Raw genomic sequence first — 27,020 nt, 5'->3', positions numbered from 1 at the left:
CTTCTTCTTCTTCTTCTTCTTCTCCTTCTCCTCCTCCTCCTTCTCCTTCCCCTTCTTTCTTCTTCTATTGTTTGTTTTCTTTTGTTTTGCCAAGCCAGGGCCTCACTATATTGGATTTCACTGTTCCTGATCAGTCTTCTCATTCATCCTCAGAGAAAGAGACACACACACAGAGGAGTGTTTCCACGGCACTAGAGAGAGCCTGGTACTGTGGCTTCTCCAGGGTGGTGCTGGGATTCCAGCTTGGGCTGCACATGTGCTGAGGCACAGGCCCGACCTGCAGAGCTACCTCTCCAGCCCACAAATAAACCCTCAGAAGGATAAAGGAAGGGACAGGCAGAGGCACAAGGACCCAGGTTCAAGCTGCTGGTCCACACCTGCAGGGAGGAAGCTTCATGAAGCAGGACTGCAGGTGTCTCCTTTTTTCTTCTCCCTCTATGTCTCCCCCTCCCTCTCAACCTCTCTCTGTCTGCATCCAAAATAAATAAATAAATAAAATAAAATTTTTACAAGAAAGAAAAGAGGCTGCAAAGGCTTTCCTGCCTGAGGCTCTGAGCTCGCAGGTTCATTGCTCAGCACTGTCATAAACCAGAGCTGAGCAGGGTTCTGAAGAAAGGAAGGAAAGAACTACAGGGGAGGAGGAGGGAGGGAGGGAGGAAGCAGATGGGGTGCAGGATCGGGTAGGAGGTACCCTCAGGGTGAATGCCAGCACCAGAGGACCCCACACCCTAAAGGAATGACCAGAGCTCCCAACCTCTGGGCTCAGCCTGTGGCATGCACCCCCGAGGCCAGGGGGAGCTGGAAGGTGCTGACTGGAGGGCTGTGAGCCGGGGTGGCCCAGTCACATGTCCCTTCCTGAAGAAGAGGCCCCAGCACCCGCCTCTGCGGGGTGGTGGTGGGGCTCCCCACTAACCAAAGACGACACCCCCCTTCATCATTAACCCAGCCACTGTATGTCTAGACCCTGCCTCCTCTGGAACTGTGAAGAGTCACACCCACAAGAGACCCAGGAGTACAGTCTTCCTGCACCCCTTCATCTGCCCTTCCCAGAGCCCCCCATCTGCCGAAGGCAGTGCATGGGGAGGAGAGGAGGGTGTCTCCTGGGTAGGGTAGGATGTTGCAATCTCTGACTCAGCGCCATGCCGCAGACAAGGGAGGGGAGGGAGGAGGGGATTAGGAGCTGGCAGAGGCCCAGATTGCTGGGCTTGCTGGTGCCAAGGCCCCAGGGTGGGGAGGAACACGGGAGGCCCAGGCCCCCTCCAGGAAGCTGGCCTGCACTCACCCAGGGAGGGGGTGGGAGTAGAATCATGTGCAAGCCCAAGGAAGCTGAATGACTCCTGACCTTGACCTCTGACCCTCCCCAGACTGCCCCCCCACCAAGCCTCACCAATTTTTTTTTTAAGTTTGATTGTATTTATTTCAGAAGAGACAGATTGTGTGTCACACGGAGGGTGGGGAGCTGTCACTTGGGTACAGGTGATGCTGGAAGTGAGGGGTGGGACCAGGGGACCTGGTGCCTGGAGCCTGGGGCAAGCCAGTCCTGAGCTCCACCAGCCCAGCCTTTGAGCCACTGTTATTTGTCAGTTGTCATCAGGGCTTAAACGGAAGCTTTGCATCTGCATGGTTCCAGTGCTCCTCTTTGCAGAATCTTGTTCTCTGCTTTGCTTTTTATTACTTGAATGAGAAGAGACAGAAAGATACAGAGACCAGCTCACTGCTCAGCTCTGGCTGATAATGGTGCTGGAGACTGAACCCTTGACCTCAGAGTCTCAGGCAGGAAAATCTTTCGCAGAATCTTTTGCTCCGCAGCCCAACTGAGTCTTTTTCTAAGATAGAGGGTGAGAAGGGATGGGGGCAGGAAACAGGCTTTCATACCTGAGGCCCCAAGTTCAACCTCCAGCACTCTGAAAGCTGAGCGCTGTTCTGGTCTTTCTCTGTCTCTCCCCCCTCACATTCCCAGTTTTGTTACTTAAAAAAATATATATAGAAAAAAAGAAAATCAGTTAAAGTCACTTGGGTAATGCACAGCTTTGCCATGTGCACCACCCAGGTGCCCATCCAGCCCTCACGACATTGAACGGAGCCTTGGTGCTGCGGTCTCAGTGTCTCTGTTTCTATCTAAAATCCATAAATAGATGAATTTAAAAGATGATCTAAGTGGAGGTCCAGGGAATAGCTCCTTGCACAGTGTACTGCTTTGTCTCATGCTGGACACGGGTTCAAGCCTGGCCCCCCACTGCACTGAAGGAGGCGTTGGTGCTATGTTCTTTTTCACTCTCTCACTCTCTCTGCCTCTCTCTAGAAAGAAAGAAAGAAAGAAAGAGTGAGTGGAAGGTAGAAAAAGGGGGGTCAGGCGGTAGCACACCGGGTTAAGTACACATTGCAAAATCCAAGGACCAGCACAAGGATCCCAGTTTGAGCCCCCCGGCTCCCCACCTGCAGAGGAGTCGCTTCACAAGCGATGAAGCAGGTCTGCAGGTGTCTTTCTCTCCTCCTCTCTGTCTCTCCCTCCTCTCTCCATTTCTCTCTGTCCTACCCAAAACGACAGTAGCAATAACAACAACAACAACGGCAACAAAAATGGGAAAAATGGCCTCCAGGAGCAGTGGTGTAGTGCAGGCACTGAGCCCCAGTGATAACCCTGGGGGCAAAAAAAAAAAAAAAAAAAAAAAGGGGGAAAGGAAAGGAAAGGAAAAAGAAAGAGAGAAAGGAAGGAAGGAAAGAAGATGTAGGGAAGCAAAGGAAAGGAAGGAGGGTAGCATAGTGGTTGTGCAGAAAGGCCTTCATGCCTATGGTACCAAGTTCAAACCCCAGCACTACCAAGAGCTAACATTTAGCTGTGGAAAAGGAAATTAAAAAACTGCTGTCAGCACTGAGCCTCACTATGGAAAAAGCTCTTGGACTTACTGAATCTCGAGTCCTGCTGCGGCTGGCTTGGCAGGGGCAGACCAGATGAGTCGAGGGTTGTGCACTGGTCATGGTGGGGCAGCCCCAGCCTGTGTGAGGAAATAGAGAGCCTGGCCCAGCCTGGGTCAACGCAGCAGATGGCCAGCAGGGGGCTGACCCGCGAGGGCAGGTGCTGTGGGGCCAAGAATGGACTTCATGCAGCCCGGCAGGTGGCATAGTGGGTAAAGCACTGGGTTCTCCAGCATGAGGGCCTGAGTTCAATCCTCACTATCACATGGGTCAGCGTGATGCTTTGGTCCGGTCCACACGCTCTCTCCTCCTCTCGCTCTTTTGTGTCAATAAACACCAACAACAACAAAATTTAAAGATTTTGCTTACATATTAAAGGGATAGGAGAAGGGGCCGGATAGTGGCACACTTGGTTGAGCGCACTTGTTACAAGGAGCAAGGACCCAGCAAGGACCCCAAGTCCCCGGTCCCCACCTGCAGGGGAAAAGCTTCACGAGTGGTGAAGCAGTGCTGCAAGCGTCTCTCTGTCTCTCTGTCTCTCTATCCCCCCGCCCTTCCCTCTTGATTTCTTTTTTTTTTTTATTTATTCCCTTTTGTTGCCCTTGTTGTTTTATTGTTGTAGTTATTATTGTTGTTGTCGTTGTTGGATAGGACAGAGAGAAATGGAGAGAGGAGGGGAAGACAGAGAGGAGGAGAGAAAGACAGACACCTGCAGACCTGCTTCACCGCCTGTGAAGCGACTCCCCTGCAGGTGGGGAGCCGGGGTTCGAACCGGGATCCTTATGCCGGTTCCAGTGCTTTGCGCCACCTGCGCTTAACCCGCTGCGCTACAGCCCGACTCCCCCCTCTTGATTTCTGACTGTCTCTATCCAATAAATAAAGATAATAATTTTTTTTAATAAATAGATAGGAGAGATGCAGGCGGGCTACCTGGTGAGCTCCAGCCCCATCCCCCCCCCATTTTATTTATTGACTAAATAGAAATTGAGAGGAGAGGGGGGAGACAGAGAGGGAGAAGGAAAAACAACGCAGCACTGCTTCACCCCTGCAGGTGGGGAGTGGGGACTTGAACACCCACCCCCCCTTGTGCATGGTAATGTGCGCTCATCCAGGAATGCCAACACCCGGCCCCCAAACCGTCTGCCTTTAAGCTGTGCCATGGCCTGGTGAGTGAATTCACCTCCGCTAAGCTGGCTTTCCTTTTCATTCTCTGCTTTAAAATTACCAGAAGGGGTGGGGGGGTGGTGGTGTCTGTCATTGCTCTATCATCTGTAGAGCTTCCCCTGGTGCTGTTGTACTTCTATATGGTGCCAGGCATGAACCCAGGGCTGAGAATAGACCCCACCATGTGAGACGTCTCTTGGGCCCACCTGGGAAGATGTGGACAGAGAGAGAGAGAACCGCCTCACCAGAGGGAAAGTGGTTAGATTACAGGCAGCACTTCCGGGCCTTCTCTGGGAAGTTTCTGGGACTCATCCAGGGGCCGCCCCTGCCTGTGGGGAGCCTCCCCAGAGCTCAGGGCCCAGGGAGGGGAGACCCTGGTCCTCCCCGGCTGGTGGGGGGGGGGGACAGTGCAGGAGCCAGGGAGGGGGTAGCCATCATTGTCTGCATCCTCCATTCCCGACACTGAGGGATGTGGCCACTGGAGCTGGGACTTTCCTGAGCTACCAAAGATTCTGGGAAACTAGGCACGGCGGGCGGGCGGGGCTCAGCCTGGCCTCATCCCCCCTCCCTTCCCGGGCAGGGGGCCTCCCTCCTCCCTCCACTGCTCCTCCCCCTGGAGGTTCAATGCTCCCCACCCCAGAATCCCAACCCCAGCGCCCCTTCAGGATTCTTCATTCCCAAGGCCGCTTCTCCTCAGAACTCACTTCCTCCCTCAGACCCTCCCTCAGACCTCAATTCCTCCCTCAGGTTCTCACCTCCTTCACCTCCTCACCATCTCCCGGAGGGCTCCACCTTACCTCCTCCCTCAGGTTCTCACCTTCTTCACCTCCTCACCATCTCCCCGAGGGCTTCACCTTACCTCCTTCCTCAGGTTCTCACCTTCTCCTTCAGATTCTCATCTCCTCCCTCAGACTCTCACCTCCTCTCCCAGGCCCTCACCACCTCACCTTCTGCCCTAGGCATTCACCTTCTAACCTCCTCCCTCAGATCCTCGCCTCCTGCCTCAGGCCCTCACCTGCACCCAGCACAGTGAGTTTGCAAAACAGCTTTCATGCCTGAGGTTCTGAGCTCACAGGCTCAATCCCCAGCACAATTAAGACAGAGAGCTCTGAGCTCCCAATTTGTCTGTCTGTGACTCTCCCCCTCCCCCCCCCGTTTCTTTCCCTCCCTCCCTACCAATGAAAATAAGTAAACAAAACTGTAATATATATCTGCTCAATGAAATAGCTCACTTAGTGTGCTGTCTTGCCATGTGTGTGACCTTGCTTGGAACCCAGCCCCCAGTGCACTGAAGGGAGCTTTGTGGTCTCTTTCACTCTCCCCCTGTCTCTATCTAAAAAAATAAAACACTAAAGCAAAATATCTTACATGGTCTGGCGGGGGGTGGGGGGAGGAATAGCAGTAGTGCAGGACTTTCAGGTATAAGGGCCGGGATTCGATCCCGAGCACTGCAGGTAGCAGAGTGATGCTCTGCTTCTCTTACTTGGTGATTAATAAATGAACACAGGTCTGTTTGCTTTTCATCAGAGCCCTGGTGATGAAAGTCTGTCATGCTACCAAAGGTGCTAGCTCCCTGGCCCAGAAGTACACATCTTTTTGAAAAATGGTTTGCAATTTGATTTTCCCGTAATCCTCAATAAAGCTGGAAAAATAAATCAGTTTATTAATAAGAAGAAAATCATGGGGGCCGGGAAAGGAGTTCAGTGATAGGGTACATGCTCTACACTAATCATAATAGTAATCAGAAAGAAAAGAAAAGACGAGTGGGAGGAGGAGGCGGGGGTGGGGAAAGAGCAAAAAAGCTCACGTGGATAGCTCACTGCTTTGCCCTGGTGCATCCCAGGTTTGAGCCTGGGTTCTACTGCATTGAAGGAGGCTTCAGTGCTGGGGTCTCCGTGTGTGTGTGTGTGTGTGTGTGTGTGTGTGTGTGTCTCTCTCTCTCTCTGTCAATAAAATAAAATAAAGGGGCTGGGTGGTAGCGCAGCAGGTTAAGCGCACATGGCACAAAGCGCAAGGACCAATGGAAGGATTCTGGTTTCAGCCCCTGACTCCCCACCTGCAGGGGGGTGGCTTCACAAGCAGTGAAGCAGGTCTGCAGGTGTCTGTCTTTCTCTTCCCCTCTCTTGTCTTCCCCTCCTCTCTCCATTTCTCTCTGTCTTATCCAACAACAAAGACAGGAATGACAACAACAATAACAACGGTAAACAACAAGGGAAACAAAAAGGGAAAAAATAACCCCCAAGAACAGTGGATTCGTATTGCATGCACTGAGCCCCAGCAATAACCCTGCAGGTAATAACAACAACAACAACAACAATAATAATACCTAAAACTATATAAAATAAAATAAACCGGACCGGGGAGACAGCAAAATGGTTCTGAAAAGCAACTCTCCTGCCTGAGGCTCTTGAGGTTTAATCCCCAGCACCACCATCAGCCAGAACTTCGCAGTACTCTGGGAAAAAATAATATATATAAATAAATGCTAATTCATTCATTCATTAATAGCACAGTCCAATGAAAATGAGAGTGGGAGGGGTAATGATTTGCTGAGATCCCAAAACAGCATGGGGGTGGAAGTGGGGTGCCAGCCCCGCTCTTTAAGGAGTTGGGGGACACCCAGCGAGCAGAGGACACGGAGGGCAGGGGGGCCTCTGCACACAGCCGCTGGCGTCCTGGCCTAACGATCCACTGGGGTGCGGTCGGAGCTGGGCAAAGTCCCTTCCTAGGGACCGGGCCCCACAGCCCGTTCAGGACGGAGGACAGTGGTGGGGAGAGACAGACTTGCAGACACTGAGAGACGGGGGCAAGGGGGGGTTAGGAGACACCGCTGCAGAGACAGGGCGGTGGGAGAGAGACACTGAGGGAGAAGCAATGATCCCCAGCGGGGTGCAGCTCACACCCGCCACCCCCGCAAGTTCTCCTCCAATAACTGGGTGACCCGGACTCAACCCCGGTCGGCCCAGCCCCAGGATCCGGGAAAGCCCCGAGCGGCGGAGCCCCTCCCTTGGGCGGGCAGGGGGCGGGGGCATGGGGGATCCTCCCCAGCCCACACCCCCCAAGCGTCTGAGTCATGCCCCCAACTCGCTTGGCCTGTTCCCCACCCATCGGTCCCTCCCGGGGTGGGAGGAGGAAGTGCAGGGGGCGGGGAGGGAAATCGGTCTGCAGGCTGCACCCCCACTCCATGGGGGGGGGGGTGCTGAGGTCGCTCTAGTGTCTCTGCATCTCTTGCTATCTCTACCTCTGCTTCCTCAGTCTCTCGTGTCTTTTTATCTCTGTGCACCCAGTAGACACACACCCCCCTTGCCTGGCAACTCAGAATACGTGCATCCCCGATGGAGAACTTTACAGAGCCCCCACTGCACCCCAAGTTCAGACCGGCACTGGAAGAGAGGAGAGGGGAGAAGGCAGGCTGAGGGAGCGACCCCCCCCATATACACAGCCACCCCCACGCAGGGCAAACTCCCACAAAGGAGAAACCAGCTCCAGGAAGGCCAACGCCGGGGTCAAGGGGGAGATAGAGAGAAAGAGAGACAGAGAGATGCCTGCAGCCCTGCTTCATCTCTTGCTAAGCTTTCCCTCTGCAGGTGGGGACCAGGGGCTTGAACCTGGGTCCTTGCGCATTGTAACATGTGCGCTCAGCCAGGCGCGCCACCACCCGGCCCCTTCTCTCTCTCTTTTCAACTTTTTAAATTACCTTTACTTGTTTATTGCATAGAGACAGCTAGAAATCAAGAGGGAAGGGGGAGATAGGGAAAAAGACAGAGAGACACCTGCAGCCCTGCTTCACCACTCGCGGAGCTTTCCCCCTGCAGGTGGCGACCCGGGGCTTGAACCTGGGTCCTTGCGCGTTGTAACATGTGCGCTTAACCAGGTGTGCCACCACCCAGTCTCCCTCTCCCTCTCTTTCTCTCATTAAAATAAATGAAAATTAAAGAGAATGGGAAGAGAGAGAATGGACGGAAAGGCAGGGGCTAGGCGTGGAGAGACGCGGTGCAGAGACGCGGAGACGTGGGCGCAGTGGCGGCCGGTGGCCGGCAGGGGGCGCCGTGCTCCGGGGGGGCGGCTCCGCGGGCGGCAGGAAGCCCCAGGCCGGGGGGCGGGGAGGCGGCGGCACCGCCCCGACCGACAAAAGTCCCTTCGGTCCAGCAGGCGGCGGGGGAAGTCCCTGCGCCCGCCCGCCCGCAGCCGCCCGCCAGCAGCCGCCCGCCCGCCGCCCGCACAGCCGCCCCGCGCCCGGCGGCCCGATGCCCCGATGCCCCGCGGGGGCCATGGACGAGGGGCCCGTGGACCTGCGCACGCGCCCCAAGGCCGCGGGGCCCCCCGGAGCTGCTTTGCCGCTGCGCAAGCGCCCCCTGCGCGCGCCGTCCCCGGAGCCCGCCGCCCCCCGCGCCCCGGCCGGGCCCCCGCTGCCCCCCGGGCCCCCAGGCTGCGCCTGCGACGCGCCCGCCGCCCCCGCGCCCCCCCACGGCCTGGCCCGGCCCGAGGCGCTGTACTACCAGGGTGAGTGCGGGGTGCAGGGGGCGGGCCGGGGGCACGACCCCTAGAGGCCCAGGGGCGCGGGTGCGGGGCTCCCCGGGAGCCTGAAGAGTGTCGGGGAGCGGTGCTGTGGGACGCGCCGATAGGGGTGTCCCGGGAGGCTGCAAGAGCAGGAGCCAGAGCCCCGGGTGCACATGTCACCTTCAGGAGACAGCCTCTGCGGGGCAGAGAAGGCGGGGGTCCCCTGAGTCAGGTGGCAGCAGCGGGAAATTAGAAGGTTTGAAGGAGGACGTGCAGCTTCGTGACTTGCTCGTGCGTGAGACTCTGAGGTCCCGGGTTCAGTCCTCAGCACCATAAACCAGAGCTGAGCAGGACTGGGGGGGGGGGTGTTGGGGAGTTAGGGTGAAGAAGGCAGCTCTCCGTGGCCGGGACAAATCAGAGCTGGGGCCCAAGGACCTGGGGTGCCTGGCTTTCAGGAGAGTGGGTGCAGAGGGGGACCTGGAGGGTCGGAGACAACTATCACTGACTCCGAAGTGTCAAAATCACAAGATACCAGGACAGTGAGAATTAGACCAGAGCTGGACTCCTGAGCACCCCAATAACTGGACCCAGATACCTGGGGTCTCCAGGAGCCAGCAGGACAGAGACCTGGGGCTCTGGCCACCCAGCAATGTGTGGTCAGAAGGGATCTGGGGTGAGGTCATGTGACTTCAGAAGGTTTTAGAGGTGCTGAGGAGTGGGAGGCAGGACTGGGGAGTTCTGGGACTCTAGGATTTAGGACCAGGTTGAAGCATTTGAGGGTCTCTGGACAGAAGACTTCAGGGTGCCGAGATCTAGGATTGGACATACAGGGGCCTGTCAACTTGGGGGCTCAGGAATATGGGCCCCACATCCCCCCTCCCCACAAAGGGGCAGGAGATGACAAGGTCAAGCACCACTCTCCAACTCTGTCCATTCTGATTTCTGGAAAGGGATCTCCCCTCTCACTGCTGTGTCCCTCTCGCCATCCAGAGTGACCCTCCCCCCCCCAAAAAAAAAACAAACCCAAAAAACTGCAGGGCACTCAGGCCCAGTGCCTGCACACCTCTGCAGATCGGTTTCTGCTTCTTCACCCCTTTCTTGGGAGGAGCCCTCAGGCCTCAGTCCCCGCACCTGTACAATGGGGGATGTGGGCTTGACTGCTGCCCGTGGAACCTTCCAAGTCTGGTCCAAACAGGCCTCCCCTTCTGCCTCTCCCGTGTCTCCCAAATTGATCAGAAGACACCCACAAGCTACATCCAGCCAGGGGCACCCTCAGCAAGCAGGCTCTGGGGTCCCCCTGCCACAGATGGGGGTTCAGCCCCATCATAGCAAGCAGGAGATGGGGTTCAGTCACAGGGACAGAAAGTGAGCCCAGCTTGAGGCATGGGGAGATGTCCAGGGAAGGTGTGTGTGTGTCTGAGACCCCAGGACAAGACTGGATTGGGGACCGGTGACACTAGCTTTGCCGAGGCCTCACTCATGCCTGTCCTTTTTCTCCCAGGACCTTTACTGCCCCTGTACTCCACCCCAACCCCCTTCTCTCTGCTGAACGTGTCCACGCCCCTGTACCCCATGGTGTGCCCCATGGAGCACCCTCTGTCAGCTGACATTGCCATGGCCACACGTGCGGATGAGGACGGTGACACGTGAGTGACAGCCCCCACCTGTTCCTGGGGGAGGGAGGGAGAGAGAGGGACGCCAGCCCCCCATCCATCTCACCCATGGTAACACAGGAACACTCAGCATGGGCCTTCCAGTTACCCAGACTCGGGTTCGAATCCTGCATTTTGCTCTCAGAGTCTCAGTTTCCACTCCTGAAAGAGGGAGGTCCTGAAAGCCCTTACTCCCCAGGACTGATTTTAGACTTCAGTATTTTTTTCTGGTATCAGGCCCTCACACAGGAAGATACTTTTTCATTCTTTCTATGAGAAATAGGAGACAGGCAGAACCACTCCACCACCTATGGAGCTTCCCCTAGTGCAGTGGCGCTCCCATATGGTGTCCGGGCTCAAACCCAGGGCCTCTCACAGGGTAAGGTGCATACTCTACCAGACAAGCTCTTTATCTCCCAGTGTCTGGGCTTCATAATATTTTATCCTTGCTAGAGATATAGCTCAGTGGTAGAGTGCATGCTTTACATGTTTGAGACCCTGAGTTCAATCCCTGGCAACCCACCCCCAATTTTTTTATCATAATTCAAAAATGAAAAAGATGGTGATTAATTGAAAATGTGAGGAGTCGGGCAGTAGTGCAGCAAGTTAAGTGCATGTGGCGCAAAGTGCAAGGACCCATAAGGATCCCGGTTCAAGCCCCTGGCTCCCCACCTGCAGGGGAGTCGCTTTATAGGTGGTGAAACAGGTCTGCAGGTGTCTGTCTTTCTCTCCCCTTCTCTGTCTTCCCCTCCTCTCTCCATTTCTCTCTGTCCTATCCAACAACGACATCAATAACAAGAACAGTAATAACTACAACACTAAAACACCAAGGGTAACAAAAGGGAATAAATAAATAAATATAAAAAAGGAAAGTGTGAATTATGCTGTAAAACCCTTCGCACTGAACCTGGGGGATGGTAAGTATTCAAATAGGTGTTAACAAGCAATATTAACCATGTTATCATTAATAACATTATTGTTACTTTATATTAAACCCAACACAAACACATACACTCAAACTTGGAATAAAAATTGCATGTAGGGGAAGCCAGATGGTGGCATACCTGGTTAATGAACAAACTACAGCACTCAAGGACCCAGGTTCAAAGCCCCTGCTTCCTCCTGCAGGGGGAAACTTTCACAAGTGGTGAAGCAGGGCTGTGGGTGTTTCTCTGTCTCTCTCCTCCTCCCCTGCCAATTTCTCTCTTTGTCTCTCTCCAATAATAAAGTAATGAAAAATTTTTTAAAATTGTATGTAGGGTGGGGAAATAGTTCAGCAATGACTAGAGGACTTGCATGCTCTTGACAGCTCCCGGTTTTGAGCCCAACAGCCAGAGCCCAGCAGGGCTCTGATCAAAATAAATAGCGCTTACTCTCGGGAGTCTACCTCAGTCTCCCCCCCCTCTTTTTTTTTTTTTTTTTAATATTTTGTTGTTAAGAGTGATTCTATTTAAGAAATAGTATCGCACATACAGACCTGCCCCTAAAAGAGGAGAGTCCCTCTGCAAAAGAGCAAAGGCAAGATTTATGATTACAGTTATTATTTTCAGAAAGAGAGAGAGACAGAGTGAGAGAGGAAAGAGACAGACCAGGGCGAAGCTCTGATCAGCTCTAACCTGTGGAGGTGCTGGGGGTTGAACTTGTGACCCCTGAGGCCGCAGGTAAGCAAGTAGGTGCTCTCAACAGGCTGGACTAGCTCCCCAGAGGGCCCTACTTTGGTATTTCCCCTTTTTTTTTTTTTAAATTGTACCAAGATTGTCACTGGGACTAAATGCCTGTAGGACAGACCCACTGCTCCCGGTGGCCATTTTCTTCCTTTCTTTGATAGAGACAGCGAAATTGAGAGGAAGGGGAGAAGCAAGTGGGGGAGGAGAAAGACTCCTGTAGCACTGCTATACCATTCATAAGCCCTCTCCTCCTACCCCCCCCCCGCAGGTGGGAGCTGGGGGCTTGAACCTGGGTCCTTGTGCATGGTAATGTGTGCACACAGTGTGGTGTGACACAGCTCAACCTCCTTCGGTATTTTCGATGCTCGTCTCATTCATTGCCTCACGTGCATATGGCTCCTACATACACTAATTTGATGGCCTCTTACATCAATTTCTAAATCTCGGGGTGGGGGTTGTGTCAGCACTTGTAGTTTGAAAAACCCTCCTTGAAGCTGTGAGAGTGAGAGTTCACGCATCCCGCCTGAACCTGGCGGTTATTATCACCCTGTCCACGTCACTTTCCCACTGCTCGCTGCCTCAGTTTTCCCCGATGTGAACACGGGCACTGTGAGTACCTGAGGAGCTCTACGAGGAGGAAATAAGATGGTCTAATCTGAGTGTCGTTTTCTTTTTAATTTTTTTTCAAATATTTATTTTCCCTTTTGTCACCCTTGTTTTATTGTTGTGGTCATTATTATCGTTGTTACTGATGTCGTTGTTGGACAGGACAGAGAGAAATGGAGAGAGGAGGGGAAGACAGAGAGGGGGAGAGAAAGATAGACACCTGCAGACCTGCTTCACCGCCTGTGAAGCGACTCCCCTGCCGGGGGCTCAAACCGGGATCTTTATGCTGGTCCTTGTGCTTTGCGCCACCTGCGCTTAACCCGCTGCGCTACCGCCCGACTCCCTCTTTTTAATTTTTGAACCTCTGAGCAGAGACCTGCTCAGCTCTGGCTGATGGTGGTGCTGGGGATTGAATCTGGAACCTTGGTCCTTGGGATATGAAAGTTTTTTTGGGTTTTTTTTTTTTTTTGCATAATCATTATGCTGTTCCCCCAGCCTGAGAAGGTTTATCAAGTGCTTCTCTGGGCTTGGTTAGGGGGCTGGCAAGCCCTAACTAGCCTCAACAGCATGATCAGATGTATTTCTGCAGGGGAGTAGGGGGGGTTCCACTTCTGCCCCCCCATAAGGTGACTTTAGTAAACTCCTATTCCCCAGCCTCACTTTCCCCATCTGCAAGTCAGATCCATGCTTCAGCTCTGCTGGGGCACACACATAGACCCTCCTCCCCCACCCCACCCCCTTAGAACAAGGCAGAGCTATAGAATATTGATTCAGAAGAGTGGGTGTGTGTAAGCTGAGAGTTCTCCCTTGTCTGTGGGCCACCCGCTGAACCCCAGCTGGGAAAACTTCCCCGGGGACGTTTCTAGGGTCACCTGTGTCGTGGGTTCCCTTCTGCCCGCTCCCACTCCACTTCCAGACTGAGTTGGGGGTGAGGGGGCTGTGAAAATGCAAGTTGCAGCCACACCACCTCCAGCGGGGAGCCCCACCCGCGGGGGGCCCGGCCCCCCTCCCTGCTCCCCCAAAGCAAACACTTCTGCCTCAGCTGCCACCGGGGAAATCCCTTCCCGCAGAGACGACCGCAGCCCAGCTGCTCGGCCTCCCCACGTCAGCACGGCCGTGGCCTCCCTCTCCCCTTAACCCCTTCCGCTGGGCCGGGCCTTACGGGAATGGGCAGCTGACATGGGGGGGCGGGGGGAACACGCCAACGGGTCCCGAGGCTGCAGGCTGTGCGTGGAAGACAGGACTGAATCCTAGGGACTAGGGGGGGCAGGCCTGCCAACCCCCCTCCCCAGCAAATGGCTCAGTTGGAATTCTTGCAAGAGAGGAAGGGGAGGCGAGGAAGAGGCCTGTGGGGGTCCCAGAAGCTGGGGTGCTGGAATCCTTGTGTGTGGGGGGGGGTTGCTAAGGAAATAGGTGAAGAAGAGCTTTGGGGGAGCGCAGCAACTCAGAAGTGTTTGGGGAAATCGGGTTTTGCAGAACTGGGGTGCAGGATTCCTTGGAACCCAGGGCAGATGGGAAGGGTGGGGAGTGGAGACCCGGGTTATTGGGTTGGGGGTGGGGGTGATCGGAACCAGCTGCAGGCCTGAGCCCTGATGGGTGGACTTGGGGGACAGAGGATGGAGGACTTGGTGGGGGGGGTGGGACCCCTCAGGGAAGTGGCGGGGAGGAAGAGGTGTGTGTGGGCCCCACGAGTTGGGGTGCTAGAATCCTTGTCCTGGGGGGGGGTGTGCTAAGGAAATGCGTGAAGGACAGCTGAGCCAGCCCCCCCATCCAGGAAGCTAGGAACCGAGGATTGGGCTCCCCAGTGCTTCTTCCGCTCTCCCTCCTCTCCCCAGACCCCCCCCCAGGATGGGAGCCGGGGTGCCGGGGGTGGCCGGGGTAGATCCCCGCCGCCCGGCTTCCCTCCCCCGGGAGCAGGAAGCGGAGCCCCGCCCCGCGGACCTGTTACTGGAAGTCCGAGGGCTGGGCCGCCCCTCCCTCCCCACTTCCTCCAGCCCCACCTCGCCCCGCCTCAACCCCTCCATCCCCCCACCCCCGGCTCACGCGTTTATGGGAACTGGGGCCTGGATGGTTTCTCTGAAATCAGTCGCTCCCTCTGCCCCCACGTAACCCCGCCCTCCCCTCCCCTAGGATGCAGGCCGACCAGTCCGTTCATCCCGGGGACACTCCCCCTCCCCAGCCCCAACTCAGCTCTGGGACCCTCCTCCCAACAAAGTCCTTGTCTTTATCACTGTGGCTCTTCCCTGGAGTCAGGATTCAGGCCACCTCCTCCTGGAGGTCCGCTGTGATTGACAAGAGAAGGGCGGCTCAGAAGGACCACGTGACTTTACCCCAGTGCACCAGCTCAATTTGCATGGCTGGTCTGCTGAGTTTCTCCTGCCACCCCCACACCCACCATAAAAGTACCCAAGGCTACAAGATGCCCACTGCACCAAGCTCCCAACGGAGCTGGTTTGAAGTGTGCTTTGGGGGTGCAAGGTCTACAGCCCGGGAGCTCTGGTCTCAAGGTGGGCGGTGGTGGGTGAGAACGTAGTGACTCTGGTCTAGGCTTTTTTTTCTTTCCAAAGAGAGAGAGAGAGACAGCTCGCAGCAGAGCTCTGTTAAGCCCTAGCTTATGAACTTGGGACCTCAGAGCCTCAGACACAAGTTGTTTTCAGAACCATTAAGCTATCTCCCCAGCCCAATAATTTTTTATTTTAATTTTGTAGACGGTTTTCTCTTTTTTAAAAAAATCTTTATTTATTTATGTATTTATTCCCTTTTGTTGCCATTGTAGTTATTGTTGTTGTTATTGATGGCATCGTTGGATAGGACAGAGAGAAATGGAGAGAAGAGGGGAAGACGGGGAGAGAAAGATAGACACCTGCAGACCTGCTTCACCGCCTGTGAAGCGACCCCCCCTGCAGGTGGGGAGCGGGGGGGGGGGGGGGGGGGGCTCAAACCAGGATCCTTAAGCCGGTCCTTGTGCTTGGCGCCACCTGCGCTTAACCTGCTGTGCTACCGCCCGACTCCCGGTTTTCTCTTTTTTAAAAAAGATTCATTTATTTTGGATAGAGACAGGGAGGAACTGAGAGGGAATAGGGAGATAAAAAGGAAGAGAAAGAGACAGCTGCAGCACTGTCTTACTGCTTGTGAATCTTTACCCCTGCAAGCAGGATCCAGGGGCTTGAGCCCGGAGTCTTGCACACTGTAGTGCGTGTGCTCAGTGAGGTGAGCCACTACCCAGCCCCTCTTTAGTTATTTTTAGTGAGGGAGAGAGACACCAGATCACTGCTCCCCTCTGGCTTATGGTGGTGCTAGGGTTTGAACCTGGGACCTCAGAGCTTCAGGCAGGAAAGTCTTCTGCAGAACCATTATGCTCACCCTTCTCTCTGTCTCTCTCTCTCTCTCTCTCTCTCATGAAAGTTAGTGACCAGAGCACCACTTCACTATATATAATGCCAGGGATCAAGCCTAGGCTCCACTGCCAGCGTGCAGGGTGTGCACACTACCCACTGGGCCACCTGCGTGGCCCCAAGTGGACTTTTCTCTGTCAGCCTGTTTCACACAGTACCCCTTGCACCCTCTGTGCTGATGTTCCCTCAGCCTGAGTGAACATCCTCTGTCTCCCCCTTCCCCGGCCCCAGTCACCCCAGATGGTTGTGGTCTAAATGACTGTAACAGGTTGGGGAGCCACCAGGAAGTAGGGGTACACTCCAGGCCAACTGGCTGTAGAAATAGAGGAAGCAGGACTGGGCAGAGAGGGAAGCTGAGTGGCCATGTGGGCTCTGCAGGGCCCCTGAAACCCACAGGGAGAATGGAAGCTGGAGTGTGTGTGTATGTGTGTGTGGGGGGGTGTTATCAGGAGAAGGAGTCTGGACTGCCCCTGCTGGCATTCAGAACACCAACCCCCTTTCAGAGACAGCTTTCTGGGTTCAGATGCTCAGCCCTCACATCTCTTGGGCTGGAGGCTGTTCGTAGGCTGGCAAAATAGCTCACTTGGATAGTACGCTGCTTTGCCATGTGCACAGCCTAGGTTTGAGCCTGGCCATCACCGTGTTGAAGGAAGCTTCCATAGTGTCATGTCTCTCTTCCTCTATCTCTGCCTCTCTCTCTCTCTGTCTAAAAAAGTGCTTAAAAATAGTAATAAGAATAATGAATAATAATAAAAGTAGAGGCCAGGTGGTGGCACACCAGGTTGAATGCACAAGGTCCTGGGTTCAAGCCCCTGGTCCCCACCTGCAAGGGGAAAGCTTTGCAAGTGGTGAAGCAGGGCTGCAGGTGCCTCTCTGTCTCCCTCCCTATCGCCCCTTCCCACTAGACTTCTGGCTGTCTCTATCCAATAAATAAAGATTAAAAATTAAAATAAGGGCCAGGGAGAAAGCATAATGGTTATGCAAACAGACTCTCATCATGCCTCAATCTCCAAAAGTTCCAGGTTCAATCCCCCGCACCACCATAAAACAGAGCTGAACAGTGCTCTGGTGTTCCCCCCTCAAAAATAAAATAAATATTTAAAAAAATGATTAATAATAATAATAATAAAAACCCTAGAAACAGGCTGTTCTTGATGAACAGTGGAACTAATGGAGACCTTAACAGCACCAGGTTTAAATCTGGCCCTTCCCAGAGGAGCCAGGAGCGCTATTGATAAAATGGATTCTTACATGTGGGACACCCTAGGTTCAATCCCCAGCACTGCATATGGGACAGAGGAGCTTTGATGTCTGGTCTTTCACAAAATAGATAAACCGGCAACCCAGCAGGTGGAGCAGTGGATGAGGAATTGAACCCTCAAGCGAGAGGTTGTGAGTTCAATCCCCAGCATTGCATCTGCACAGAGTAGAATAATATTCTTGATTCTCTCTTTATCTCATGTTAGTAAACAAAATATTTTTAATATTTTAATTTTTTAAAAAGTTGCATAGGGCATAGAGAAACTCAGAAGGGAAAGAGATGGAGGAGAGGGAGACAGAGAGACATCTGCAGACCTGCTTTACCACTCGTGAAACTTTCCCCATGCAGGTGGGGGCTTGAACCCAGATCCTTCTGCATGGTGACACATGCAGTTAACCAGGTGCACCACCACCCGGTCCAATAATCAAAATATTATTTTTTTTAATACTTATTTATTCCCTTTTGTTGTCCTTGTTGTTTTATTGTTGTAGTTACTGTTGTTGGTGGTGTCGTTCGTTGTTGGCTAGGACAGAGAGAAATGGAGAGAGGAGGAGAAGACAGAGGGGGAGAGAAAGATAATCAGTTACCTGCAGACCTGCTTCACCGCCTGTGAAGCGACTCCCCTGCAGGTGGGGAGCCGGGGGCTCAAGCCGGGACCCTTATGCCGGTCCTTGTGCTTTGCGCCATGTGCGCTTAACCCGCTGCGCTACCGCCCGGCTCCCACAAAATATTCTTAAATAAACAGGACTGGCAAGTTAGCTCATATGATGGTGTGCTGCTTTGTCCCGGTTCATTCTGGGTTCGACAATCCAGGTTCAAGCCCATCTTCTGACTACATCGGAGGAAGCTTTGTTACTGTTTTATCTCTCTTTGTGTGTGTGTTTGTGTGTGTGTCTTTCTAGCTGAAAAAGTTGGCCCAGAGTGATAAAGGCCAGGCTGATGACTGCATAAAAAACATTTTTTTAAAAAAAATCAATTTTTTAAAATATTTATTTTATTTATTCCCTTTTGTTGCCCTTGCTGTTTTGTTGTTGTTGTTGTTGTTGTTATTGTTGTCGTTGTTGGATAGGACAGAGAGAAATGGAGAGAGGAGGGGAAGACAGAGAGGAGGAGAGAAAGACAGACACCTGCAGACCTGCTTCACCACCTGTGAAGACTCCCCTGCAGGTGGGGAGCCGGGGCTCGAACCGGGATCCTTATGCCAGTCCTTGTGCTTTGCGCCACCTGCGCTTAGCCCGCTGCGCTACAGCCTGACTCCCAAAAAATCAATTTTTAAAGCTTCATTTATTATTGAGAGGGAGAGCGGGAGAGAGAAACAGAGCATCACTCTGGCACGTGCAGTGCTGGGGATCAAACTTGGGACCTCATACTTGAGAATCCAACACTTTGTCCCTGTGTGCCATCTCTCTGGCCACACAGACCAATTTGGCTTTTGCTGGTCAGGATCCAGGCTCGGGGCTCCACTGGCATCATCGTGGGCCATCATGGACAGGAGAAAAGGGCGGCTCGGACAGGTCTTGTGCCATGTGACTGGGCATGGGGACTGCAGCCTAGTTAGCATCTCTGGCCTACTAGCCCCCTCCCCCCCCAAAGTGCCCTGGGCTACAGTGCCTGCATCACACACACACACACACACACACACACACACACACACACACTCATCTCACACTTGAGGAAGTTGTGGCAGCAGCATTGTGGGAATGCGGTCCCAGTGTCCTTGTTATGGGTTCACCCATTGGGTGCTGCTCCAGAGTCTGCCCAGCACCCACACACCACTGTCCTGAGCAGTGACCCAAGTGATAAAACCCCCTGCCATGGTGGTGGTGACTTCCTAGCAGAGGCAACTCAGCCAGGAAGCGAGTAAAGTGTACAGTATGGGGGAAGAAAAAAGAGGGAAGCCACTACCTGGCTGTGTTTTTTGTTTGTTTTTTGGTTGTTGTTGTTTTAATTAACTACTTGATTTTTAGATAGGCAGAATGAGACCACAGCACTGAAGCACTGGGCTCTGGGATTGAACCTGGGTAGCACACATGGCAGAGCAGCACACTGTCCAAGTGAGCTAATTTGATGGCCCTCCCTGACTCTGTTAGCAGAGACCCAAAGGAGAGTAGGGGGCATGAGCCTTGCAGATATCTGGGGGGATTACTCCAGGTCACTGCAAGGCCCCAGGGGCAAGCATGCTTGTGCATCAGAGGAATTGCCAGGAGGCCAGTGGCCAGAGCAGAGTGAGGGGAGCTTATGGGGCCAGGCAGGTGGCTCAGTGGGCAGAATACAGGCTAGAGAAGAGGCCCTGGGTTCCAGCCCCAACATTGCAAACCATGGAACAGCACCCAATCCCTCTCTATATATGTTAAAAATAAATAAATAGGGGGTCGGGCGGTAGCTCAGTGGGTTAAGCGCAGGTGGTACAAAGCGCAAGGACTGGCATAAGGATCTCGGTTCGAGCCCCCGGCTCCCCACCTGCAGGGGAGTCGCTTCATAGGTGGTGAAGCAGGTCTGCAGGTGTCTGTCTTTCTCTCCCTCTCTCTGTCTTCCCCTCCTCTCTCCATTTCTCTCTGTCCTATCCAACAAAAATGACATCAATAACGATAATAATAATCACAACAATGGTAAAACAACCAGGGTAACAAAAGGGAAAAAATGGCCTCCAGGAGCAGTGGATTTGTGGTGCAGGCACCAAGCCCCGGCTATAACCCTGGAGGCAAATAAATAAATAAATGTAAACTAAAGTGGTCCAGGAGGTGGCACAGTGGATAAAGTATTGGACTCTCAAGCAAGAGGTCTTGAGTTCAAACCCTGGCAGCACATGTGCCAGAGGAATGCCTGATTCTTTTTCTCCTTTCTCATTAATAAATAAATAAAATCTTCAAAAAAATAAACTAGATAATGGAGGTGTGAAGTGAGATAGCTCACCTGGTGGAATGCACACTTTACTGTGTTTGGAGACCCAGGTTCAAGCCCCCAGCCCCCACATGGAAGCACTAGGCAAAGAAAAGGCTGTGATATCTCTCCTTTTGTGTCTCTCTCCTCTATTAAAAAATTAAAAACAAAAACAACAAGGGAAACAAAAGGGAAAATAAATAAATATGTTAAAAAATTTAAAACAATCTACCAGGAGTGGAGTAATCCTGCAGGTGCAATAAATAAATAGTAAAGAGCCAGGCAGTGGTGCACCTACTGGAACACACACCTTAATTACCATATGCAAGGACCTGGGTTCAAGCCCCTACTCCCCCCCTGCAGGGGTACACTTGAGGAGCAGTGAAGCAAGGGTCTCTCTCTCTCTCTCTCTCTCTGTGTATGTATACATATATATATCCCTCTGCTCTCAGTGTCTGTCCCACCAAGTAAAATAGAAAGAAAATAAATAAATAAATGGCAAAGGATGTTGAAGAGGGAAGACTAGCTCACACAGGGCCTGATCCCAGAGTCTGCTCTCCCAGTTGAGCTCAAGCTTTACCCACATGAGATCCGGGGTTCGAAACCCAGCTCCACATAGGAGCACCATGGACAGCACCAGAGGAGCTCCTTAGGTAGTGGGGGCAATGCTCAGGTGTATCTTCTCCCTCAAATAAAAAATGAAAAGCTTGTCTAAGGCAGAGTATCACATCAGTATGAGGATTCAGTGCTGCTTTTGTTTTTCCCTGAGCCGTGCTCCACTCTGGCTTACAGTAGTGCTGGGGAATGAATCGGGGGCCTTTTGCATGAACTGCTGTGCTGTCTCCCAGTCCCCGGTGCTATTTTTTTAACAATCACATAAAAGAAGAGATTGCTGGTGGGGGGAGATGGTATAATGGTTATACAGAGTCTCATGCCTGAGGCTTCCACGTCCCAGGTTCAGTCCCGAGCCCCAACATAAACCAGAGTTGAGCAATGCTTTGGGAGAGAGGGATTGCTTTGCCCTTTACTTTCAGGGTTCTGAGCAGAGAAAGAGCATGGCTTGACTTGAGTTCTAGAAGGGCCCCTTTGACCAGTATTAGAGGGAATAGAATCGGGGAGGCAGTAAAAAGGGGACAAGAGATGAAGGGTGGGAGTAGTTTAGCTCTGTCCGGGTGACGAGACTGGCGGGTGACCAGACGCCTGTGCCCTCCCCCAGGCCCCTCCACATCGCCGTGGTGCAGGGTAACCTGCCCGCCGTGCACCGGCTGGTCAGCCTCTTCCAGCACGGGGGCCGCGAGCTGGACACCTACAACAACCTGAGGCAGGTGAGCAGGGCTTGCACCCTGGGCTGGGAGATGAGATCCCTGGGTGTGAGGACGGAGGGGCTGGGATTCCTTGGGTGTGAGGGAGGAAGAGCTGGGGGGCCTCTGGATCTGGAGGATCCTTGGGTCTGAGCGAGCAGGGGCTGGGGGAGCCCTGTGCCTGGGGAGGAAGGTTGAGGGGCCCATGGGTGTGAGGCAGAAGGGCCTGGAGACCCTAAGAGAGGAATAGGTCCTGACTTCTAGTTCCTGAGTAAGAGTGAAGCTGGGACCCCACAAGGCCCCCGTCCCTCATGGCCTCTGCTCCCCAGACGCCCCTCCACCTGGCTGTCATCACCACCCTGCCATCGGTGGTCCGGGTCTTAGTGATGGCAGGCGCCAGCCCCATGGCTCTGGATCGCCACGGCCAGACGGCGGCGCACCTGGCATGCGAGCACCGCAGCCCAGCCTGCCTGCGGGCCCTGCTGGACAGCGCCTCCCCAGGCACGGTGGACCTGGAGGCCCGCAACTATGATGGTGAGCTGCTCATCCCCGTCCCCATCCCCACCCCAATCTCCGGGCGCTGGCAGGGCGGCCTGGCGGAATCCCAAGGCTCTCCGGGGCTGCAGAGGCCGGTCTGGATCTGACTGAGTCTTCCGTCCGTCAGGGCTCACTGCCCTACACGTGGCGGTTAACACCGAGTGCTCGGAGGCGGTGCTGCTGCTGCTGGAGCGCGGGGCGGACATCGATGCTGTGGTGAGCATGCGCAGCCGGATGGGGGCGTGGTTGTCTCGGTGGGTGTGTCTTTTAATGGGCGTGGTCTGGGGTGGGACTTAGAGTGCTAGACAGCGTTGTGTGGGCGTGGTCAGGAGGCAAATGCAGTATTTCGTTGGTGGGCGTGGTCTATGAGGAGTGGTCCGTGGGCATGTTCCCAAGGGGCAGGGGCTATGTAGTGATTGGGTTTGTGGGCGTGGCTAGTAATGGGCGTGTTTGTAGGGATGGGGCTAGCAGTGGAGATTGACGGGTGGGCGGGACTTGTAGCATCTAGCGTGCCTGAGCCACAGGCTGAGTGGACAGTGTTTGGCCACATATCACAGCTCTCCATTCCTGCTGCAGGACATTAAAAGCGGCCGCTCCCCGCTCATCCACGCCGTGGAAAACAACAGCCTGAATATGGTGCAGCTGCTGCTGCAGGTGCGTCCACCCCTCCCCTGCCCTGTCCTCTGGCACCATCCTGTCACCCCCATTTCTGCCGCTGATCTCATCTTCCAAGTCGGTCTCTGCCTCTGGCTTAGTTTCCAGCTCTCACCCCTTCCACCAGGCCTTGTTCTGTCATGATGTCACCTCATCCCAGATCTGCAAACTTTTGGCAGGCCAGTTGCCATTCCTCTCCTGCACCCTCAAGTCCCAGGGCCCCTGCCCAGCGACCTTGCCTTATGCCTGAGGTTCTGTCCTCTTGCTGTCCCATAGCCCAGACTTGGTCCACCATCTGACTAAGACCCTGAACTAATCCCTTCTTTGAACCCCGCCAGGAATGCTGTCTGCAGTCTAGCTCTGGTTGATCTGCCCAACCCAGTCTCACTCCAGCCAACCCTTAGTACCAGCTGTCACCCATTTATCACCCCACCTACTTCTGGTCCAGAACCAAGTTCTGACCTCAGTTCTGGATCATCAGCCTCTATCAGACTCCATCCGCTCTGGCCTCATCGCGGGTCTGCCCTCCCTTACCAGCAACCCTATCAGGGCTGATCCCAAATTCACCTTGGCGCGTGGAACCTTAGCCGCTAGCATCCAGCCTTTACGTGGCCAATTGACCACGCCCCTCTTCGTGGACCCGCCCTAATTGCCCCTGTTGTTGCCCCCCCCCCAGTCCCACCCATTCCCTATCATTCCAGGCCAGTTGTCGGGACTCAAGTTTCTGGCCTCCATCTGGAGGGGGTCCCCAGCCTCTATTTTCTCTGACACTACTGGAATCTCACCCCACTGGTACCCCCATCGTTTTTGGCTACACCCTGCAACGCCCACGCCCCTTGTAGCCCCGCCCACTCTGGCCACACCCTTAAGCTCTACCTGTTAATCGAAGTTCCATCAAATCTGGGCACTCCCCGCTATGGCGGCCACGCCCACAAGCGGTATCAGCCTATCGTTTCCACCGGGTGTGGCCCCGCCCCTTTCCGACCACGCCCCAAGGCCACGCCCGGGTTTGACCCCGCCCCTCGGCCCCGCAGCATGGCGCCAACGTGAACGCGCAGATGTACTCGGGCAGCTCGGCGCTGCACTCTGCGTCTGGCCGCGGGCTGCTCCAGCTTGTGCGCACCCTGGTCCGCAGCGGCGCCGACAGCGGCCTCAAGAACTGTCACAACGACACGCCGCTCATGGTGGCGCGTAGCCGCCGGGTGAGTGTGTGTGAACCCCAGGGAAGTCAGGGTGCGGGGGCGCCCCCCGCTGCGGTGACCCGGTGCGACCCTTGCCCGCGCACCTCTCCCTGCAGGTCATCGACATCCTGCGGGGCAAGGCCACCAGGCCCACGTCCGCCTCGCAGCCCGAGCCCTCCCCGGAGCGCAGCGCCACCACCTCCCCCGAGAGCGGCAGCCACCTCAGCTCCAGCGGTGAGGTCCCCTCCCTCTGGCCTCCCTCCCACCCCTGGGGTCCCAGGACTCTAGGTCCCAGCCCTCACCCCTGTCCTCTTCTCTCCACAGGTCTTCTCTCTGCATCCCCGGCCTCCTCGCCCTCCCAGTCTCCACCCAGAGACCCCCCCGGGTTCCCCCTGCCTCCCCCCACTTTCTTCCTCTCTCCAGCCTCTCCACCTGCCTTCCTGCCTTTTGCTGGGGTGCTCCGAGCCCCGGGGCGGCCGGTGCCCCCTTCCCCAGCTCCAGGAGGTAGCTGAGAGGGATGGGGGGGGCAGAGCCCGGACTCTATGAGGAGGGAGCCCCCCCACACACTGACTGTGGGATTGGCCCTCCTGGAGACTGTGAACAGCCCGCTCTGCCTCCCCCCACCCCCAGCGCATCTCTGGGACCAGGATTTGCACAGAAGCACATGCACCTACCCCTGAACCCCTCTTCTGAGCACATCACCCTCCTCTTCTCAGGCGCCAGCCCTCCATCTGGAAGCCCACTCAAAGCACCCTGGCTTTGTCCAGAGCTGGGGGTAGCCTGGGACAGCCATGCCCCCTTTTCTCCCCAGCGCCCCCCCCCCAGATTCCATGCAGAGGGGCCTGGTGGGCTGAGACCTGGCACTGACAACCATGTAAATTATTAGGCATTTTGGATAAATTTCCTTTATAATAAACTATTTTTGTATCATATCCCTGACTGGACTGGACCTCTGTTTCTTAAGACATTTAATTACACCAGGGAGGGGGCCAGGCAGTGGCACAGCCATTGAGTGCACACACTACTATGTGCAAGGGCCTGAGTTCAAGGCCGTGGTCCCCACCTGCAGCCCAACACTTTACCACTTGAGTCATTTCTCCAGTCACTCATCTTTTTTGTTTTTATGCTGTGCCAGGGATGGAGGCCAGACCCTCTGTGGGAGGCCTGTGCTCTCCAGCTGAGCCCCGTCCTTGACCCTGAGCACTGTCTTTTTAAATTTGAGTTGTAAGAAATGGGAAGAGAGCTCCCCTATCAGGGCACACACTTTGCTGTGCGTGAGTTTGAGCCCCAGCTGCCACATAGGAGCACCGTGTACATGGGAGTGGTGCTGTGGTGTCTCTCCTCTATCTCTCACGCTCTACCTGAGGAATAGGGTCCATGAGGAGTGGGGGAACCATAAGGCACAAAACCCCAGCAAAAACACTGGCGGCAATAAATAAGTTGCTAAATAAGCAAACAAAATTAGGGGCAGGGGCGGTCCTCTGCCTTGCTACTTGTGACCACATCAGCTGCCACCACTTTAGAACATGTTGTATCTGTGGAGCCTGTTAGCTTCACAATTTCCTGAGAAAAACTGCTGGCTTCCATGAGGGGTGTGTGTGTGTGTGTGTGTGTGTGTGTGTGTGTGTGTGTGTGTGAAGGTACGTGTATATGTGTGTGTGAGGTAGTTTTTTTTTATTACTGTTGATGATGTCATTGTTGTTGAATAGGACAGAGAGAAATAGAGAGAGGAGGGGAAGACAGGGAGAGAAAGACAGACACCTGCAGACCTGCTTCACCACCTGTGAAGTGACCCCCCTGCAGGTGGGGACCTGGGGGCTCAAACTGGGATCCTTACTCCAGTCATTGTGCTTTGCGCCACCTGAGCTTAACCCGCTGCGCTACCACCTGACTCCCAGTGAGGTAGTTTATGTGATGTGTGAGAGTGCATGAAGTGGGTAAGGGTATATGAATGTGAGTGTATGTGGTGGGGGTGTGTGAAAGTGTGTGTGTGGGGGTCATTACAGTGCTCTAGGACCTGAGCTCAAGCCCCCGATCCACACCTGCAGGGAAGAAGCTTCTCGAATGATGAAACAGGGCTGCAAGTATCTTTTGTTCTCTTTCCCTCTCTATCTCCCCCTCCCTTCTCAGTTTCTTTCTGTCTCTGATAAATATATAAGTAAATAAATAAATAAGAAAATGTAAGAAGTGTGTGTAGGTGCTGTGTATGAACAGTAGGGGTTGTGTGTGTCAGTGTGTGTGGGAGTGTGAGTTCACCAGAGCCCCCCTGACTCAGACCCTGCAGTGTGAGTGGGGACCTTGCTCAGACCTTGATCATGTCTGCCTGACCGCCAGGCCCGTGTCCTCACACCATCTGTGCTGGCTGCTGCCTGAGCTTCCTGTGGCTTCAGACCGCAAGGGTATATGCCCTAGCGGTTCAGAAACAAGGGTGTCAGCGGGGCCACCCTCCCTCTCCCCCTCCCCTTCGGGGTCCCCAAGAGTCTCCTCTGTGCCCCATCCATCTGCCTTGTGCAGGTCCAGTCTCCCCTCTCCCTCTCCCTCTCTCATTTATCAATGAGACAGAGACCAGATCATCACTCTGGCATATGCAGTGCCAAGGATATAACCCAGGGCCTTATATATACACAAGTCCTATGTGCTGCTTGCCAGTTACCTCCCCAGCTGTCCTTTCTGTCTCTGGTAAAAACAAAGACAAAAAAAGATGGAGGCCAGGTGGTGGCATAACCCGTTAAGCACACATATTACCAAGCACAAGGGCCTGGGTTCCAGCCCCCACACCCCACCTGCAGGGGGTCTGCCTCATGAGTGATGAAACAGGTCTTCAGGTGTCTCTCTGTCTCTCTCCCCCTCTCTGCTTCTTCCCACTCAATCTCTGTACTGATTCTAAAAAAAAAAAAAAAAAGGAAAAAATGGCCTTAGGGAGTGGTGGATTCATAGTGCCAGTACCAAACCCCAGGGATAGCCCAGGTGGCAATAAAAAAAAAAAAAAAATATATATATATATATATATATATATATATATATATATATATATATATATATTTACAAGAGAGAGCACCAGACCAGAATGTCACTCAGCTATGGGATGCCGGGAATGGAATTCAGGGCCTCAGGCCTGCAAGTCTGTGGAGCTCTACCCACTGCCACACCTCCCAGGATACCAGTCTCAAGGTCTTCACCTGAGTCACACCGGCAAAGGTCCTCCTGAAGGTTACATATCAAGGCGGCTGCAGTGCTTAGGGTAGCCCTGTCTTGGAGAAGCAGGGACGCCATTCAACCCACCTCGGAGGTGACCTGGAGCCCTGC

The 27,020-nt window shown here is 54.2% G+C and overlaps 1 protein-coding gene and 1 long non-coding RNA gene across 3 annotated transcripts; one reads left to right on the top strand and one right to left on the bottom strand.

The window, feature by feature from the left end:
* Positions 1-1,406: 1,406 nt before the first annotated feature.
* LOC132537054 (uncharacterized) lies at positions 1,407-5,214 on the bottom strand. Of its 2 annotated transcripts, none has more exons than XR_009548563.1 (3): positions 4,836-5,214; positions 2,908-3,234; positions 1,407-1,826 (listed from the first exon to the last, which is right to left on the bottom strand). It is a non-coding gene; the product is annotated as an uncharacterized LOC132537054 (long non-coding RNA). The 2 variants fall into 2 exon arrangements; XR_009548564.1 differs by having other exon boundaries at positions 5,096-5,167.
* Positions 5,215-8,168: 2,954 nt separating this feature from the next.
* BCL3 (BCL3 transcription coactivator) lies at positions 8,169-24,646 on the top strand. The gene is made up of 9 exons (XM_007532873.3): positions 8,169-8,583; positions 10,082-10,226; positions 21,258-21,366; positions 21,672-21,876; positions 22,007-22,095; positions 22,456-22,533; positions 23,568-23,735; positions 23,831-23,948; positions 24,039-24,646. The coding sequence occupies exons 1-9, from the start codon at positions 8,328-8,330 to the stop codon at positions 24,224-24,226; spliced, it is 1,356 nt and encodes a 451-aa protein (XP_007532935.2). The 5' UTR covers positions 8,169-8,327; the 3' UTR covers positions 24,227-24,646.
* Positions 24,647-27,020: the final 2,374 nt, after the last annotated feature.

The sequence above is a fragment of the Erinaceus europaeus genome, chromosome 2, assembly GCF_950295315.1.
Source record: "Erinaceus europaeus chromosome 2, mEriEur2.1, whole genome shotgun sequence".
NCBI lineage: Eukaryota > Metazoa > Chordata > Mammalia > Eulipotyphla > Erinaceidae > Erinaceus > Erinaceus europaeus.
Note: the sequence above shows the minus strand (reverse complement) of the source record. Positions and strands in the feature narration are given on the sequence as shown.